Consider the following 18,787-nt stretch of genomic DNA (forward strand, 5'->3'; position numbering starts at 1 on the left):
TGAATTACATTTTGACAGATACATTGCTGTTGTGCAGTGAAACCCCCATTGTTGAAACGCAAACTGATTTTGTGGAGAAAGTAAGACTTTCAGCTGCTTCCATTCACTGCATGGCTTGCCAATATAAAGAATTAAGGTTACAGAGCAGCGAAGAAATGGGACTACTGACGCATGCAGGATCATTGCTGGTTGGAACCAAAGCAAAAATGACATCTACCTGAATTCTGTGAGATTTTCTTTTTTTAGTAAAAATCATTGTCACAAGCGGTCATCCAGCACTTTGGTGAATTATATTTAGACTGGGTTTACCAAAGAGAGCTTATAAACCACTGGCCAGGGTGCCAGTCTGTCAAATCTCCAAACAAATAATTATCCTGAGCTACACACTTAAACACAATTGCAGATTAAATGTAAAAATAGCCATATATGGCCTTTTAAAAGTTTTTTTCATTCTGAGATTTCCTTTTTTTCTAAGCTTGCACAAAACCATTAGCAAGGTAAGTGTGCGTTTTCCTTACAGGTGGAGCTGCCAGCCAGCCGTACTTGTCTTCGGTGCGGTTCATGTCTCGGTCAAAGGTGTACAGCTGACTGTAGCGGAGATAATCCATATCCAACAGGTTAAACTGCCGCCGGGCATAGTGGTAGCTCTGATTGTTGCCTTCTCTGGGGAAATCCAGCCACTCAGGATGGCCGAACTCATTTCCTGCAACACAGAGAGTGTTATTAAAGAGCGCACTTAATGAAGGGAAAGGCGAGCTGTCTCGGAATTAGCATAGTCTATCGTGTCATGCTTTATGAGGTTCTTTTTCCGCTGAGGTTTTGTGAAATTTTAACAAGAGAGAAATAAAGAAAAGGGTGGGATCAAACACACAAAAGTGGCAGACAGTTTTTGACCTTCTTATCACTCCCAGGGGTTAACACATCCCATAACAAAACAGAACACAAATGTGACAGCCTTGCTGCAACTCAAGATCCCTTCCTTACATGACCCAAACTTAAAAAGGAAAACTACAAAAAGTCGAAACATTTAATTAGTTTTAGTTCTTTCCAAGACCTTTTTATGTGTTGAAATAAACTGAGATATTATTGCTGCAAAGCTGAGTAAAGTTCAAGTCTGTACTGAAAATGTGGAAATACTCTAAAAAACACTGCTGTTTAAGTTGAAACTATAGGCACAGAGGAAGAAAAATTGACTGCAGAGCATAGCCTAGAGCTAATTAAAATAAATCTATGAAAACTTTACATTTCTACCACTCCCCATGAGTTCAACGGTTTTCCTAAAAATCTTGTTATTAGGAGGAAAGAAAAGCTAAGCGTGTGAATAAAACCATCAGGAAAGGTATCATTACTTCATAAATCTGGATGCACACTGCGGAGGTATGCGAGTTTATCCTGTCACGCGAGGAGATGAGATAATGAATCCATCACTGAATGTCATGAAACATCATAAAACATTGGTCGGGATAATTGAATTCCCAGTAGAGAAGGAAACAGACAACAGACGGAGGAGGATGCAACCACAGTAAATAAATAAATGAAAATGAAATAAAGAATACACAGTGATCGGATGGAGTGTAACTGACGGGTACTGACAGCAAATTCTGATGAAAAACATTATGAAGGTGTTAAGGAAGAGGCAAACAATAAAAAATGCCCCGCCAACAGAGCAAGCTCGCTGCAGCAAGCTTGCTCTGTCGGCAAGTAGGGCAAGTAGGGCAGCGAAAACGTGAAGGAGGAGAGACAGACGTGATGAGGAAAAAAAAGTAAGGGAAGAAGAGAGATCCGCTTTTTGTGACATATGCATGAATAAAACGCCTCCCACACAACCTGAACATTGAGTTACCCCTCAATACCAGCACTAAAAATCCACCCTTCTTTTCACTCTAACCATCAGAGGTTTGTGTTCATCATATTGACTGGCATGTCTTTGTGAATATTTCACATGAAATAGGCACAAAAACCTCTATACCCTATAAATAATCAACTATTCAATGTTTATGTAGACATTTAAATAGGAAGAAAATTTAGACAAAACTATTTAACTGCCAAAAATTGTGGTTTACTTCCAATTAATTTATTAAAACTGTTGTAGGAAGATGAAGAAGCAGAAACAGGAATAAAAGTCAAAAAGAAAACACGGACTGATTGACAACACTAATTGAAAACAAAGTAGTTGTGCAAGAGTGGTTGCATTTACAGCCTTTGTTTCTGTTAACACATTGCATGGTCCTGAAAAACAAAAAAAATAATTTAAACTGTAGTGATAAAAGAAATCTCAAATTTTAATGTATATGTATGCTTTTTATAGTTCTTCCCTTGTCCTTTAGCTCAGAAGTAGGACAGTCATCAGTTAACTAGACAGGGAGTTATACCAAGGTTATGAAATATTACCACCTAAAATGTTGCAATATGCCTTTCCCATGGTTTAAAATTATTTTAATAAGATGCCAGATTATTGCTGGAGAGCCCATAATGATAGGTTGGACTCAACAGTGTTGTGTGAGATAGATTTAGCTTTGATAGGTAAAACTGTGGGATTTTACTATTGTGAGATCCCGTGCCACAAAATCTACTTGCACCACTAGTGAATTTCTCTTCTCATGAAGATCTACATCTATCTCTCTTACTTGAATAGGATGTTCTTATGTCTTTTGTATTTTGGAGAGTGGCAGAGGGAAATGGGTCACTGTGCCACAACATATTTATACCCAAGGGAAACAGGAGGTGATGGATTAGACATTTTTCCTAGAAATTCTGATCAACTATAAAAAGTACTGTACTGTATAAATTATAAAAAGATTTAGCAACATTTATTTTATAGGAAATCCTAGGGATCCCAATAACTGTGGCCCCAAAGATTATTCAGTGCAGAGTATGACTGCAACAAAAGATGTATTTATTAGAAGGCTTCTACACCTTTTTCCCAGAAATGCCAATAAACATGGGATGACGTGTAATAGGAGTTAGGCAATGAGTTAGATTTATCATTTATAAGCGGATTTAGGCACAACCTATTAAGTGCTGTAAATGCAGTTTTAGAGCAAGGAAAAACAAATAAAAAAAGCTTTATGCATCTTGTCTTGTGTGTCTTCAGAGACTAAAAGAAAAGAGCCAACGCAGGAGTCTTTGTTTTCAGACCAAAAGACCCTTTGTCGGCACACCAATTCTACCAATGTACTGTTCAACAAAAACACATTTAAAAGTGTTTAGCAACTAATGTATATTCAACTGAGCGGATTAAACTGAGTGTTGATGCACACTGCTTGATCTCCGCTGCCCCTGCTATATTTATTTGGAACAACTTTGAGTTATATGGAAATGACTGTGCTGTAGATTTTGCTGTGACAGGCAAGCCCAAGCAGTGGAGGAAATTGTTGCAGGCCAGTGGCGCAACAGGCATATCTGTTCTGTGCATGGTAGATCAGAAGGCTGGAGACTTACCATTGGAAAGGTTTACAATATTGATAGACTGAAAGGCTGATATGACCGCTGCATTTTGGGCACAGCAAGCACAACCCTTGCATGACTGGGTTACCTCAGAATGTGAAATCGGTCCAGATTTAATGTAGTCTGCTGGTTTTTCTTGTAAATATGTGCCTGTTAACGACATCACTCAAATACAATATAAATACATTTGCATCAGTGTTTTTCTAAATAAGAGGGGCACTATCACATGTTTTTGTCTCCAAACCCTTTTCTGTTCACTGTAGATTCCATAATCACACCTTACATGTGGAAAGGTAACAGTCCTGGATATCAGTAGAGGTGGTCACTTCACACAGTTTCAAATCGTAAAGTTCGATAACTTGTGCGGAGTAATTAAGAAAATCAAACAAAGCACTCACTGTGGATCAATCTTACAAGACACCTGGAGACAGTAATGCATGCTTTCATACTTTCCTGTAATGTAATGCACTTTTCTGGCATTAGTCAGGCTTCAATACCTCACATACAACTAGTGAAAAAACCATGCTGCTCGATTGTTTTTTTTCCCTTGTACAACTAAGCTTCAGCACATTTCTCAAAATTTGGCTTTGCTTCACTGGTTCTTAGACTTCAGAAATCACTTTAAAATTCTTTCATTAGTTTTCAAGTGTCTCATTAATATTGCTCCTTCTTTTGTGTCTCAACCTCTGCATCCATATGCACCTTCTTGCTTCCCCAGGTCAGTAGATAAGTTGCTTTTAACCTTCCTAAAAACGAGAAACAAACTTAAAGATGACAGCTTTTGCTTTGGGAGCACCAAAATTGTAGAATAGTCTGCCTTTGTCAAGAGGGCTGTCACCTTCTCTTGTCGTTTCTAAATTTCATTTTATTCTCTGAATTTCAACCCAATGTGAGATGTTGGCTCTGACCTCACCGTACTTGTTTTACGTGCTTTACTTGATTTTGATGTTCCTTTTTTATAGCTTTTATGTGTTTGAGTACCTCTTATTTTCTAGCCTCCGTTAGCCTTTTATGTTAAATTTTGTATTGTACAGCACTTTGGTCAGGCTTGCTGTTGCATTATAAATAAAGTGGTATGTTAAATATTTTGGTTTTAGTGCAACAAAAAAGGTAAATAACCATTTTGTAATATAGTTCAGCCTTCCTAGAAAAATGAAACAAAAGTGGGTTCTACAGTATTACCATCTATATGATAGGTTAGTTTGTATAATTACCTCAAGTAATTTAGGGTATTTGATGGATTTATTATTGATTTTATGATATTACTATTTTAGATGAAAGACAGAAAAAACAACCGCTTTTTTTTTTTTTTTACTTAAGTTGCATGATGTGATCTGATCAATAAAAACTAAAAACGTTGTTACTGCTATCATAAGATTATATATTCAACATGCCCCATCTAAGTTTTTCATTCTCAGAAATCATTCTATCAATATATTGGCCTTAACCGGTGTGCGCAGGAAACACAGCAACCACCAGTGTGCTGTAAGCACTGGTAAGGTAGTGTTATTCTCTGCGGGTTTGTTGTGAATTGTGTGTGGATCTTCCAGTTAGATGATGGCAGTTGCTGTTAAACAGTTTGTTTTAGTAGCTAACCAGGTAACGCATTGTTTTTATATGTAAATAGTTACTTTTTGGTCTTTTTTAATATTTAAATGTACAGACATGTACATGTAAAAATTGGTAATGTACAAACACAACTCCTGGTTGTGCTGCTCACTGCTATAATTTATAATAATAGACATTACTTAACTTGTGACTTCAGCAGGTGCGACTTAAACAGGCACCCAAAGGTAAACAGGATTATTCCTGCTATCAGTGGATTATTCTCCATCGTTTTCCAACAGACGAATGTGGCATCTATATTTAAAATAACTATTAAAATCCTGTATGTTTGATCCTTACACTTTGTTGTGGTTCTGCAGCAGCAAACTATCAGAGAACAAATGTCGGCTTCTGAAAATGATTAACAGCACTGCATATAACAGATTCAGTCTAATTTTAGCTTTAAAAAATGAGTAACATACTTTTTTTTATGATAATTCATCAGTGCCTGGTTTCGTGGTCTTTCCATCCCTAACAACAGTTTTACCTGTAAAAGAAAATTACTATTTAACAATAGTCAAACACACAATTTATGAGCACAGAACAAGACCAAACCAGCAGTATGGACACAGAACAGCAGTTGACAAAGCAGCAAAATATGCTAGCATACCTAATAATATCAGATTTTTTTCAGATTACCCTCAAAAACCCATCTCTACAACTTTCTAGAATCCTACATATATGTTGCATCATTACTTGTTTTTGTCCTGGAATCCATTTTTGTCACCCTAGTTAAAATAATCTCATTTTACATTTGGAGAGGTAAATATCATTAAGCATCTAGGTTGTGCTCACAGGAGTCCAACAGGGACCATTATTTTGAGGATTTACAGCCCTGAATAAATTTAATATAGATAAATATTCTATCTAAGGACTCAAGAAAACTAGTTAGTAAAGATTATTTCTTATCGCTTATTTAAAGAGTTAAATTAGTATACTGTTATTAAATTGTCAAATAACTTGAAAATGCAAGCATGAGAAGCACAAGATTCCTTCAAAAAACCAAGAAACTAGTTTTTGTTATTGAACAATGCCACTCAGAGCAAGCATTGTTTTCTATGGACTGAAAAAGCTTTTACATAAACCAAAACACAAAGAAAGGCATAAAATAATGTTTTCAAGCTCTGTTCTAGACTCTCCACTCGAAGTAATACATTAAAGATGAAGTATACAATCACCTCAGGGAGCTCTCTTGAATAAAAAAAAAAATCCACACTCAGATGTCAAACATCAATAAGAGGTGTTTAATGCATATTTCATAACTTTACTGCATCCTCCGTCAGGCTGGCTTGTAAATATCTACAGTACGTTTGAGCTCCTACATTTCCCAGTATTACTTTCAGCATGCCCTAGGGAAAGGGCTCTCTGTGTTGCACTGAGTTGCATATGGTACATCTTGAAGCGAAAGCTACCACAAAGCCATTGTCCTTTTTTATAGAGAGAGGAGCAAGAATAAAATGGATCAGTGGTGTGGTGTGCAGCTCAAACTACAAAAAAAGCTATCACAAAGCAGGTTGTACTTTACATACCACTGACGAAACACCAACTGAGACGCAAGGCAAAAATGCATTACACAGGTATTCAAGCAAGTGCCATAGATATGAAGGCCATTCAGGGTCTATAAAGTTGTGATGAAATTTAGAGCAATTTCTGAACATGAGGTCTTCTCAAAATTGCAAAATTATCAAAGATTATGTATCACTGAGAATCCTCTACAGAACATTACAGCCCTACATGTCAAAGCAGTAAGAATGACACTCCTGAATCTTTACAAGTAATTTTTACTGCGACTTTATTTAAAGTCACACTCTAAAGCATAGTGTGCATAAAGCAGGATGACTAATAGACTAATATGAAGAGAATGTTTTATCTGTCCACTGAGATAGGTAAACTACAATTGAGCAGATGGCTAAAGCATACCGTTAATTAATGGTTACTAAAATATTAAGCTGACAAACTTTGGTAGTCTCCTGACATTACTGTAGCTGTTAACTGCATATTTGTACTGCAGTTAACCTATTTTTCTACAAATGCTGGCTGAATTGGCACGCAATGTGCTGGATGTGTTTATTTACCCCTGAAATGAATCCTGCTGCCACCATTTTCTGGGCCAAACTTTTTTTTGCCCCTCTTGACCTGTAAATGTACTGACATTCTCATCCTTTTGTATAATGCACAAGTTCACTGAGCCCACGTGAAAAGGTTTCAGTTGGATTATATCTGGTTGACGTGCACAATACACAGCTTAAAAGCTCAGCAAAGCAATTTTACAGGTGATCAGAGCAGCAATTTAATTCAATCATTCTGTAATACAAGAGTGCTGGTTTGTGCATCTTTCATCACTATGTATTACAAATGAAGTCAAGATACTGCCAAAAGTACTTTTTTTTTTCCTTTCAGACTCATAAATCACTTACAACACTAAACAGCCCATTAAAACTGTCCAGAAAATGAGTAGCATTTGAATCAAAGTGACTTTGTGCCTGTTTAGAAGTCATTTTTTCTAACTCCCAATCAAATATCTAACGACATTCTGTCATTGGATGCAAATCCAACCAAATTTAATCCATGAACATTAACAATGATCTTTATCAAAACATCTCAATTTCAATAATAAAAAAATTGTCATAAAGTGTTATATATTATTTTGAATGTTAATAAAGCGTAACATTTATGATATCAGATATCATGTTTAATGTTCAAAGAACAGAACTGGTTAACATTTGTCAATATCAAATTTCTGCAAGTGCTTTATTTTGAAGAACAATAAGTTACTTCACAAGAACGTCATAACACTGGTATTAACTCCTGTGCCATTAACACCTGTTAAGAGTTGAACTATTTAGTGCATGGTGTAGGGGTTGGGGGCTTTTAATCATTTCACTAAGAGTCTAAAGATGATAAAAACTGTTTACCAAATCTGCAATTAAAACATTCGTTGTCAGGTGTAAACATTAAACATGTTACAAGCTAAGTATTAAAAATGAAAATTCTCTTAATTAATTAGATGCAGTCCTTGTCATAATATACATCTTGTTCTGTAAGAAAACAGGGGGAAGGTACATTAACATGCCAACACACAAAGGGAGTTATAATTTCTGAATAAAACTAATAAAACATGCTTTTATTTTAAAGGACTGGAAAAGCCATATTTTAATATGCTACCTTAACAGCGAGATATCAGATCTGTGTGGTAAATTAAGTTTATTTCATTCTAGAATGACCTGAAGTCATTTATAATAGAGTTCAGTTTGAGAGTCATATGTGCTGTCATTATTATGATGCTACATCCAACAAAGACAGATTATTTTCAATCCATAATAGCTCACATCCCCTGAATGTGTGGGAGTATTAAATCAAATACAACTGTTGAGTCAAGTCTTAAGTCTTTATAGCAGAGAACTAAATCAAATCTCAAGTCTTTGGAGCACAAGTCAAAGTCAAGTCTCAGGTCTTCAGAGAATTCTTCGGTCTTTAGAACATGGGTCTAAGTTAAGTCCTGAATGTTTAGAGTGTGAGATTGTTTTTTGGACTCTTGCGGACTCAGACATCTTCTGTGGTATAGCATGTTGGATCATCAGCTTATCTACAGTGGAGAAGAAGCCGTCAGGTAAACAAAGTAGGAAGGCCCGCTCAACCCTAGGAAGGTGGCAGGAGACAGAAGAACTCTGGCCAAAAAATGACACCACTGTTGGACTGTATTCCATCCCATGCATAAAGTTGTTTCCGAACTAGAGAGCTCCTTCAGTGGCAAACTGCTCCATCCTAGGTGCACAAAGGAGCGTTAACACAGGTCCTTACTCCCAGCAGCTGTTAAACCATCACTCACAACAAACTCAATAAGTGTTTAAATCCCTGCCCTTATTTGCAAAGTTTTTTCATTTCTTGTAAATAGTCTGTTTTTTATGCACAAATATGAATGTGAGTTTTTAATTATCTTATTCAGTTGCACATTGCTTTAAATATGAGTAAGCCATTTTATTAACTCCATAGTACTTTTTTCTTATGCTGTAAATTTGCTCTTATTATTCTTACTTTGTGTTTTAATATTTTTACCTTTGTGTAAATCTGCACTTTGATTTACCTGCCACTTTGCTGCTGGTACACATGAATTTTCCCACTGAGGGCCAATCAAGGTTATTTCTTCTTTAAAGTGTGAATCGTTAAAGTGTGAATCCAAGGCAATTAAGTTTAATGTAAAATCTAAGTTAAGTCATGAATCTTTAAAAGACAAGTCTACGTCAATGCTTGAGTCTGTAGAATAGAACAGAATAGAATATGATTATCCTTTGTTGTCCCAAAGTGGGGAAATTCATATGTACCAGCTGCAAAGTGAAAGGCATATGGAAACACGCAGATACTAACAAAAGTAAAACATAGAAAAACAAATAGAATTACAGATGGTACAGTAAGGGAAAACCTTACATCATAAGTAAAGAAAATTGTACAGTTATTAAAAATAGCATACATAGATTAAAAGAAATTAGCAAATAAGTTTATGTTTGAGTATAAAAACAACAGACTACTTACAAGACATGGAAATGGTGTGCAAATAACAGCAGGCATGTAAACACTTATCAAGTTTTTTTTCAGAGCAGTGATGTTTATGAAGTCTAACAGCTGCTGGGAGAAAGGACCTATGATATCACTCTTGGTGCACCTAGGATGCAGCAGTCCGTCACTGAAGGAGCTCTCCAGTTCTGTAACTCCCTCGTGACCCTGTATGGAAGAAGCAGGTACAGGTCCTTCTCAAAATATTAGCATATTGTGATAAAGTTAATTATTTTCCATAATGTAATGATGAAAATTTTACATTCATATATTTTAGATTCATTGCACACTAACTGAAATATTTCAGGTCTTTTATTGTCTTAATACGGATGATTTTGGCATACAGCTCATGAAAACACAAAATTCCTATCTCACAAAATTAGCATATTTCATCCGACCAATAAAAGAAAAGTGTTTTTAATACAAAAAACGTCAACCTTCAAATAATCATGTACAGTTATGCACTTGGTCCGGAATCCTTTGGCAGAAATGACTGCTTCAATGCGGCGTGGCATGGAGGCAATCAGCCTGTGGCACTGCTGAGGTCTTATGGAGGCCCAGGATGCTTCGATAGCGGCCTTTAGGTCATCCAGAGTGTTGGGTCTTGAGTCTCTCAACGTTCTCTTCACAATATCCCACAGATTCTCTCTGGGGTTCAGGTCAGGAGAGTTCGCAGGCCAATTGAGCACAGTGATACCATGGTCAGTAAACCATTTTCCAGTGGTTTTGGCACTGTGAGCAGGTGCCAGGTCGTGCTGAAAAATGAAATCTTCATCTCCATAAAGCTTTTCAGCAGATGGAAGCATGAAGTGCTCCAAAATCTCCTGATAGCTAGCTGCATTGACCCTGCCCTTGATAAAACACAGTGGACCAACACCAGCAGCTGACACGGCACCCCAGACCATCACTGACTGTGGGTACTTGACACTGGACTTCTGGCATTTTGGCATTTCGTTCTCCCCAGTCTTCCTCCAGACTCTGGCACCTTGATTTCTGAATGACATGCAGAATTTGCTTTCATCTGAAAAAAGTACTTTGGACCACTGAGCAACAGTCCAGTGCTGCTTCTCTGTAGCCCAGGTCAGGCGCTTCTGCCGCTGTTTCTGGTTCAAAAGTGGCTTGACCTGGGGAATGCGGCACCTGTAGCCCATTTCCTGCACATGCCTGTGCACGGTGGCTCTGGATGTTTCTACTCCAGACTCAGTCCACTGCTTCCGCAGGTCCCCCAAGGTCTGGAATCGGCCCTTCTCCACAATTTTCCTCAGGGTCCGGTCACCTCTTCTCGTTGTGCAGCGTTTTCTGCCACACTTTTTCCTTCCCACAGACTTCCCACTGAGGTGCCTTGATACAGCACTCTGGGAACAGCCTATTCGTTCAGAAATTTCTTTCTGTGTCTTACCCTCTTGCTTGAGGGTGTCAATAGTGGCCTTCTGGACAGCAGTCAGGCCGGCAGTCTTACCCATGATTGGGGTTTTGAGTGATGAACCAGGCTGGGAGTTTTAAAGGCCTCAGGAATCTTTTGCAGGTGTTTAGAGTTAACTCGTTGATTCAGATGATTAGGTTCATAGCTCGTTTAGAGACCCTTTTAATGATATGCTAATTTTGTGAGATAGGAATTTTGGGTTTTCATGAGCTGTATGCCAAAATCATCCGTATTAAGACAATAAAAGACCTGAAATATTTCAGTTAGTGTGCAATGAATCTAAAATATATGAATGTTAAATTTTCATCATGACATTATGGAAAATAATGAACTTTATCACAATATGCTAATATTTTGAGAAGGACCTGTATGTCTAGTGTTGAGTCTTTAGAGTGCGAGACAAAGTATTATCATTATTAACAGGGTGAGCATAAGTCAACTCTTTAATCTTTAGAACATGTGTCTAAGGCATGCCTCTAGTTTTTGTTAAGTGAGACTCAAGTGTAAGTCTTAGACTCACATCTCCTTTCCTTGCTGGTTACTTCTTAGTTGTATGTAAGTCAATCAAAACTAATTTATGTCTTTTTTTCTAATAGCATTTAAACAGAAGTAACTGTCCAGATAAAATAATAAACATAAAAAGAAGGTCTTCCTGCAGGCTAGAGTTGAAATATTTCAGTTTAATTTATGTCACCTGGAAAGACCTCATCTGAAACACAGATCAGCAAACAACAAAATCCCACCAGATTTTAACAATGTTTGTTTTATGCAGCAACTGTAAAAATACATAAGAATCAGAATCAGAATCAGTAAAGCTTTATTGCCAAGTACGTTTTTGGACATACAAGGAATTTGTTTTGGCGTCGTCAGTGCAATACAGTACAAATTAAACAGTATAAACATATCTACAATATAATATAAATATATGTGCACAGTTTTAAGTGAGTGAGAGTAAATATTGAGCAGTATTGGGTGTGAGAGCTTTACAACAGTGCAGATGATCAGTGTGCAAGTATGGCAGTGCAAGTAAAGCAGGAGTCCAAGCTGAGCGTTAATGTAACGCATAGAGTTGCAGGTTACAAGTGTCGTGTCAGCAAAAAAAGGGGGATGTGGGGGAAAGGGAGAATGTCAGGGTGGTTTCCGGGCTTTGTTAACCAGGCTGGTGGCAGATGGGAAAAAACTCTTCTTGTGGCGTGAGGTTTTGGTCCAGGTGGACTGCAGCCTCCTGCCAGAGGGGAGAGTCTCAAAGAGTCTGTGACCGGGGTGGGAGGGATCAGCCAGAATCTTCCCTGCCCGCTTCAGGGTCCTGGAGGTGTACAGTTCCTGGAGCGACAGTAGACTGCAGCCAATCACCTTCTCAGCAGACCGAATGACACGCTGCAGCCTGCCCTTATCCTTGGCTGTAGCAGCGGTGTACCAGATGGTGATGGAGGAGGTGAGGATGGACTCAATGATGGCTGTGTAGAAGTGCACCATCATAGTGGTTTGACAGGTTGAATTCCTTCAGCTGCCGCAGGAAGAACTTCCTCTGCTGGGCTTTCTTGATGAGGGAGCTGATGTTTGGCTCCCACTTGAGATCCTGGGAGATGATGGTTCCCAGGAAGCGGAAAGATTCCACAGTGTCAATTGTGGAGTCACAGAGGGTGATGGGGGCAGGTGGGGCTGGGTTCTGCCTGAAGTCCATAACCATCTCCACTGTCTTTAGAGCGTTGAGCTCAAGGTTGTTCTGGCTGCACCAGTCCAACAGATGGTCCACCTCCCATCTGTACGCGGACTCGTCACCATCAGGGATGAGTCCGATCAGGGTGGTGTCGTCCGCAAACTTCAGAAGCTTGACAGACTGGTGACTGGAGGTGCAGCTGTTGGTGTACAGGGAGAAGAGCAGAGGAGAGAGAACACAGCCTTGGGGGGAACCAATGCTGATGGTCAGGGAGTCAGAGACAAACGTCTCCAGCCTCATGCGCTGCTTCCTGTCAGACAGGAAGTCAGTGATCCACCTACAGGTGGAGTCGGGCACATTCAGTTGGGAGAGCTTCTCCTGGAGCAGAGCTGGGACGATGGTGTTGAAGGCAGAGCTGAAATCCACAAACAGGATCCTGGCATAAGTTCCTGTGGAGTCCAGGTGCCGGAGGATGAAGTGAAGGGCTACCTTGACTGCATCATCTACAGATCTGTTGGCTCTGTAGGCAAATTGCAGGGGGTCCAGGAGGGGGTCGGTGATGTCTTTTAGGTGTGAGAGCACAAGGCGCTCAAAGGACTTCATCACCACAGAGGTCAGGGCGACGGGTCTGAAGTCATTAACCAAAAGCCGTCCCTGGCGTGGGTAGGGGGCTGGTGGGGGGGAACTTCAGGGTGGGGGTGCCAAGGACCCTCTTGAGGTTAGGGGAGGTGGGGGTGGAGGATTGTGGCTGCAGGTGTTGGGGGGTGCCGTGGGGGATGGTTGCAGGACTGTCCCTTTGTCTTTCAAAGCGGCAGTAGAACTCATTCAGGTCGTTGGCAAGGTGTCGGTCGTTGTTGGAGGGGGGGACTTTCGGCTTGTTGTTGTTGATCTGCCTGAGCCCTTTCCAGACAGCCGCAGAGTCGTTGGCTGAGAACTAGTTTTGGAGCTTCTCAGAGTACAGTCGTTTGGCCTCTTTCACTGCCTTGGCAAACTCGTACTTCGCCTCTCTGTATATGTCTTTGTCCTCACTCCTGAAGGCCTCTTCCTTATCCAGTCTTAACATTCTGCGTTTGGCTGTGAACCAGGGTTTGTCGTTGTTGTAACTCATCCTGGTGCATGATGGTACACAGCTGTCCTCACAGAAGCATATGTAGGAAGTCACAGCCTCTGTGTACTCGTCCAGACTGTTGGAAGTAGTCCTAAGGGGCTGCATTTTGCACTCTATGGCATTTCAATATATAAAAATGCTGCATGTAGAATTTTCCTTAATTAGTTAGTAGCCGTCCTTGCCATATCAATTTTTTCCTTTTTATAAATGGTCATAAGAAAGCCAGAATCATATGGTAACACACAAATTCAGGAACACAAACAAAAAGGTTAAAGACAGAAAACATCTATTTGCAAAAAGCAATACGCTTAGATATAGGCCAGGGCTCTGATCAGCAGCTCTTTAAAATGCTACACTTCATTAACAGCATGAGTATGCAGAGTTCTTTTGCCTGTTTCAATTTTCAGATGTTGTACTTCCTAAAGTCTAGGCAAGATGATTGGTTTGCTTCAGAGGTGGATACGGCAACCCATGGAAACCTTTGCCCCTTTTTTGATTTCAGCTTTAAAAGAACTACATCTGACACACCTCCATTAGGCAATCATTTTCCTCTTCGCTACAATAACACGGCACAGTTCCTCCCATATGCCTGCATTAATCACCGTAATAATCACCTTCTTCTGCCTGCCCAGGGCAGACAAAAAGCAGACAGTGTATTATACTGTCCTGGAAAAAGCTGTGATGGATCATCACCCTGATGTACACATAAATAAAACCAACATTAGATATTACTGGCCTTGCTATTTAACAAAGAACACCAGGTGTTTTAGTGTGATATGAAATGATGGTTTGTGATCATTAAAATGTCATTCTAGCTTTGCTGCAACTTCCTACAACAAACAAATGTAAATCCGTTATTGCTCATTAACTTTACACAGATGAGTTTTGCTATCAGTTTTACTGTTGAATTTTCAAGCAAACCTGAGGGTTTCTTTTAATCTTTTTATCTGATAACTCATGCTTTCTGTCAAAATACCAAGCAGGTTCTTAGTTTGGAGCTTATTTACAAAGAAATTCAGAAACTTAGGCGTGTGTCTCTGTCTGTACTAACCCATCCTTTTGGGCCAAAAATTAACCTAAAATTATCGTACATCTTAAGGGGAGATACAGAGGTACATTGGGATTGGGTGGCATTTTATCACAGGTTCAAGATCACAAACAGGTGAGCAGATCTAATTCAAATTTAGCTTTCAGATCTTTTGGTTTTAAAAAGGGATATCCCAGTCAAGACAGTTTGCCCCCAATAATGATCTGAGTCATATAAGATACAGTCCCAATCCAAACGTACAGTCAAAGTATAATAATCGATGCCATATACATGCTTGAAAATGCTGTAGCTTTCCAGTGCAGTAAAGCAATATACACATTTCATCAATATTACATGGCCTATATTAATATTGTGATAATGTCCAGCAAAACCTGCACCTAACATTCAGAATGCAGAAGTCTCCATGGGTTTCTCTTTAAGCAAAAATAAATTTTTGTCGCAACCTATATGATAGCTGTAATATGCTCCTCCAACAAAGGGTTAATTAAGTAAAAAAACAACAATGTCATTACAGCTCATTATCCACCAAACCAGTGGTGCCTGAAACTTTTGCCACATGGGCCAAATTCAACAAATTAAAAGTACTCGCAGGCAGAATGGAATTAACCATATTTAATAAATTGGTGAAATATTAGTCCGCTATTGAGCTAAAGAAGCTGGATGTCTGTGTTCTTACTAGAATGAAAAAAAAACCACATTGTTAATAACAGATACTTTATGTTGTACCTAACATTTTCCATTTTAGGATGGTTTTTACTTTGTCAGAAAAAATCTCATCCTAAAAAATTTAAATATGTGTCCTTTTCCATAGACTGCCTGTGCTGTCAGGCCAGATTTCTACCATTCATGAATTGGGATTCAGGATTGCACAAATATAAACTGTTTATCAGAACATCTTAACAGTTTGTTTCTCATTGAAACTGGTAGCAAACATAGCGCATTACAATCTTTGATTGTCATTTGCAAATCTGAGCTCAGATTTCCGAGACAAAGTGAGCGAAGCATTTATTGATTCAGTCTTTCAACAACACGTAACTCAGAAACTTCTTCCCATCTTACTTCTAAATAAAAGTCTCCTTGAAACAGCGTGTAGAGCTTATAACACACTCCTTTATATACAGTATTATTAGCTTATACTTTACTAGACAAAATTACCCGCTGACATCATCAGAACAGTATGACCTGGCTTCACAAACTTCCCTTTGACAGTGACAAGTATTGTGGTGTTTTTGTATTGTTAGTCCCCTAGTTAATAATACAGTAAAAACAGATTTTCAAGAGTTTTTTTTCAGACAAATGAATCTTTGCCAAAAAAGAAAACCACGTTGGACAATAATGCTAATTACATTTTAATAAGTTTCAATAAAAAACAAAACAATTATGTTATCACAGCTTCCACATAGTTATGTGAAGCAGCTTTTCAGATGGCACATCCCATTACTTGTCTGCACAGCCCTGCATCAGTTAACCGCCTGACAGTGACACAGTCCCCTCAGTAATTAGCAGCACAAGAAGGAGCCAGGGATCAATGTGTTTGTTTTCTATTGGAGGTATTCTGGCAAAGGAAGATCAATGAGGGGATGAGATGGCAAGAGTCACAACAGGTTTTAGATGCAATGGAAAAAGAAAAAAAGAAGCTGCAGAGGTGATACCCAGATTATTATTAGTTGTTCTAAATTGATGTCTTGTTATTATGTTAATGTCCCTCCCACTCCCAGTTTGCATATTAAAAAAGTGTTACTGGTTAAACAGCAGAGGTGGGATTAGCACACTCATCCAAATCCCCAGGCAAGAAAGAATAGTCGGCTCTAAGAGGGATTATACATTTGAAATTTAAGAGAAAGAAGTGCTTGTATTCAATTCACTCTTCAAGGCTGCAATATAATGACTGCCTGTTGTACTGTAGCCCTCCGTGAATGCAAAGAGATGGGAGAAGTTTCAGCTCAGAGACTTAGACTGTAAATCTGCAAGGTTATCTTAAGACTCTGTGAGCCCTGAAAGTCAGTAAGTACGAGCACTTCCATTTTGTCCCTGTTGATGTAATGATAAACCCATTGAAGCATTTCATTAGCCCCACGCCACTTGGTGCTTCAGTGTCGTTGCAGCTACAACATCCTTTACAGTATCCATCCAGCAGCACCCAGAATGCGAATGCTCCCTTTGTCCTCTTGCTCTTTGGTGTTTGCTAGTGGTCACGAGTAAATAAATGGTTTTTCTGGGCTATGCACTTCAAATTGATTTGCTTGCTCAAACAATTTGCTCTTGCTCAGCACAGGCTAAATGACTCTGCCATCATTGATCCACTGACATGGCAAGTCATCTCGGATTTACTTGATTTTCATATGTTTTTTCCACAAATGCTCTTGTAATGGCCTAAACGTGGCAACATTTCGAGAGCATCTTTAAAAATTGGAGAACTTTTGTTTAGTTCTCTGATTTAATATTTTTTTAGGAACAAATATCTATGCTGTTATCATCATAAGATAGTAGCTTTATTTTTCCAAACCAGAATGCATTTTGATGAAAAAGATTATCCTTTATTTGCTCCCGTATGTACATCTCTACACTTTAGAGACTATTATTCTGTGAGATATTAATTTAATTATGTTAATTCTGAAGACTTATTTGGTGATTTATCAAGAGAGAGGAAGGGAGTCGGGAGAAATGCTGTCTGAGAGCAGAAACTTGGAGACCTAACAGACTGGCATCCTATTCAGATTTTAAAAGCTCTCTGTGGTAAGCCCCGTTTGTATGCAACTGAATTAAATGAACCCAACTTAAAAATAAAAACTGCAATTTAAAAACCGAAAAAGCAATAAAAATATTAATGTTTAATACTTTAATGTTTTTAAGGTTTTCTGGCTTTTAAATTTTTATTTGGATTTAACCCTATATACCAACATTAAAATCAACTGGTATAATGTTAATATTATTTTAGAAGCTGTAGGAATGTTTTTTGCTTTTCTGTTTTAAATTACAGCAATTAGATCATGTTATACATTTTTGTTTGAAATTAATAATAAACGAATATTATCGTAACTCAAAAATGTCATACCAGTCCATGACTAATGTACAGTGATATAGTAAAAATCTACATTATACTAAATTTATTTCAGTCTGCAGTATTATAGTGCAGTAAAATGATTGACAAAGATTTAAAATTTACATGGTATAAATTTACAATGGCAGCAAAGTTATTTATTTTTCCATGAGCATTAAAATGTTTTTAGATCTGAAGAGCAGAATGGTTAGATTCAAAGTGCCTTTAACTTTGATTACAGGTTAAAAAACATGCAAGTAGAAACCGTTCAATTGTCCCGGTTGGGATGACATTTACTTCTAAGAATATTTCAAGCCTTTAAAAAGTTCTTCTGAACCTCTTAAGCAATCATTGTGCTTTTGAAATCATCTAAGAAAAGCACCTTTTTACATAGAGAAGGCCAACATTATGACTTTCTCAGGCTGAGGTGTCATTTCTAAGGACACAGTATCAGTCGTCTGATAAAACCAAACTCCCTAATGAGTTTGTCCCCTCTAAAAAAATCATGAATGGTATTAAGTGCTTCTTTAAATGTAGTTAAATGATAAATAAGTGTAAGATTAGATCAAAATGGGACAACTTCACAAAAATTCTGTAGACTTAATCAGATCATTGTCAAATAAACCTTGAAGGTATTCATCACTCATCATCTTTATATCGTTCTGAAACTGCAATGATTGGCTGAAAATGAACGTGGCACAAAAATCCGTGGGAGAGTCAAAGCACCAAGAGTGCAGCAGAGAGTGCCTTTCAGCAACGCTTTAGCCAAAGAATCAGATATAATTACTTTCAACTGTCCTTCAGCAGCCCACATGGGGTCAATCCTCTGACATTTTAATCATCAAAGGCTGTTCGGTTAGAGCTGTCCAAAGAGAAAAGCTGTTTTGATTGTGCTCTCTCCCCAA

At 38.3% G+C, this 18,787-nt stretch overlaps 1 protein-coding gene across 1 annotated transcript in view; it reads right to left on the bottom strand.

Annotated features, from left to right (window-relative positions):
- Nucleotides 1–18,787, bottom strand: part of gbe1b (glucan (1,4-alpha-), branching enzyme 1b) — a 157,254-nt gene that overhangs the window by 48,990 nt on the left and 89,477 nt on the right. Inside the window, exon 13 of the mRNA XM_047391742.1 lies at nucleotides 519–703. Within this exon, the coding sequence (XP_047247698.1) occupies nucleotides 519–703 (185 nt within the window). The remainder of the gene's footprint in view (nucleotides 1–518; nucleotides 704–18,787) is intronic.

The sequence above is a fragment of the Girardinichthys multiradiatus genome, chromosome 18 (genome assembly GCF_021462225.1).
Source record: "Girardinichthys multiradiatus isolate DD_20200921_A chromosome 18, DD_fGirMul_XY1, whole genome shotgun sequence".
NCBI classification, from domain to species: Eukaryota; Metazoa; Chordata; class Actinopteri; order Cyprinodontiformes; family Goodeidae; genus Girardinichthys; species Girardinichthys multiradiatus.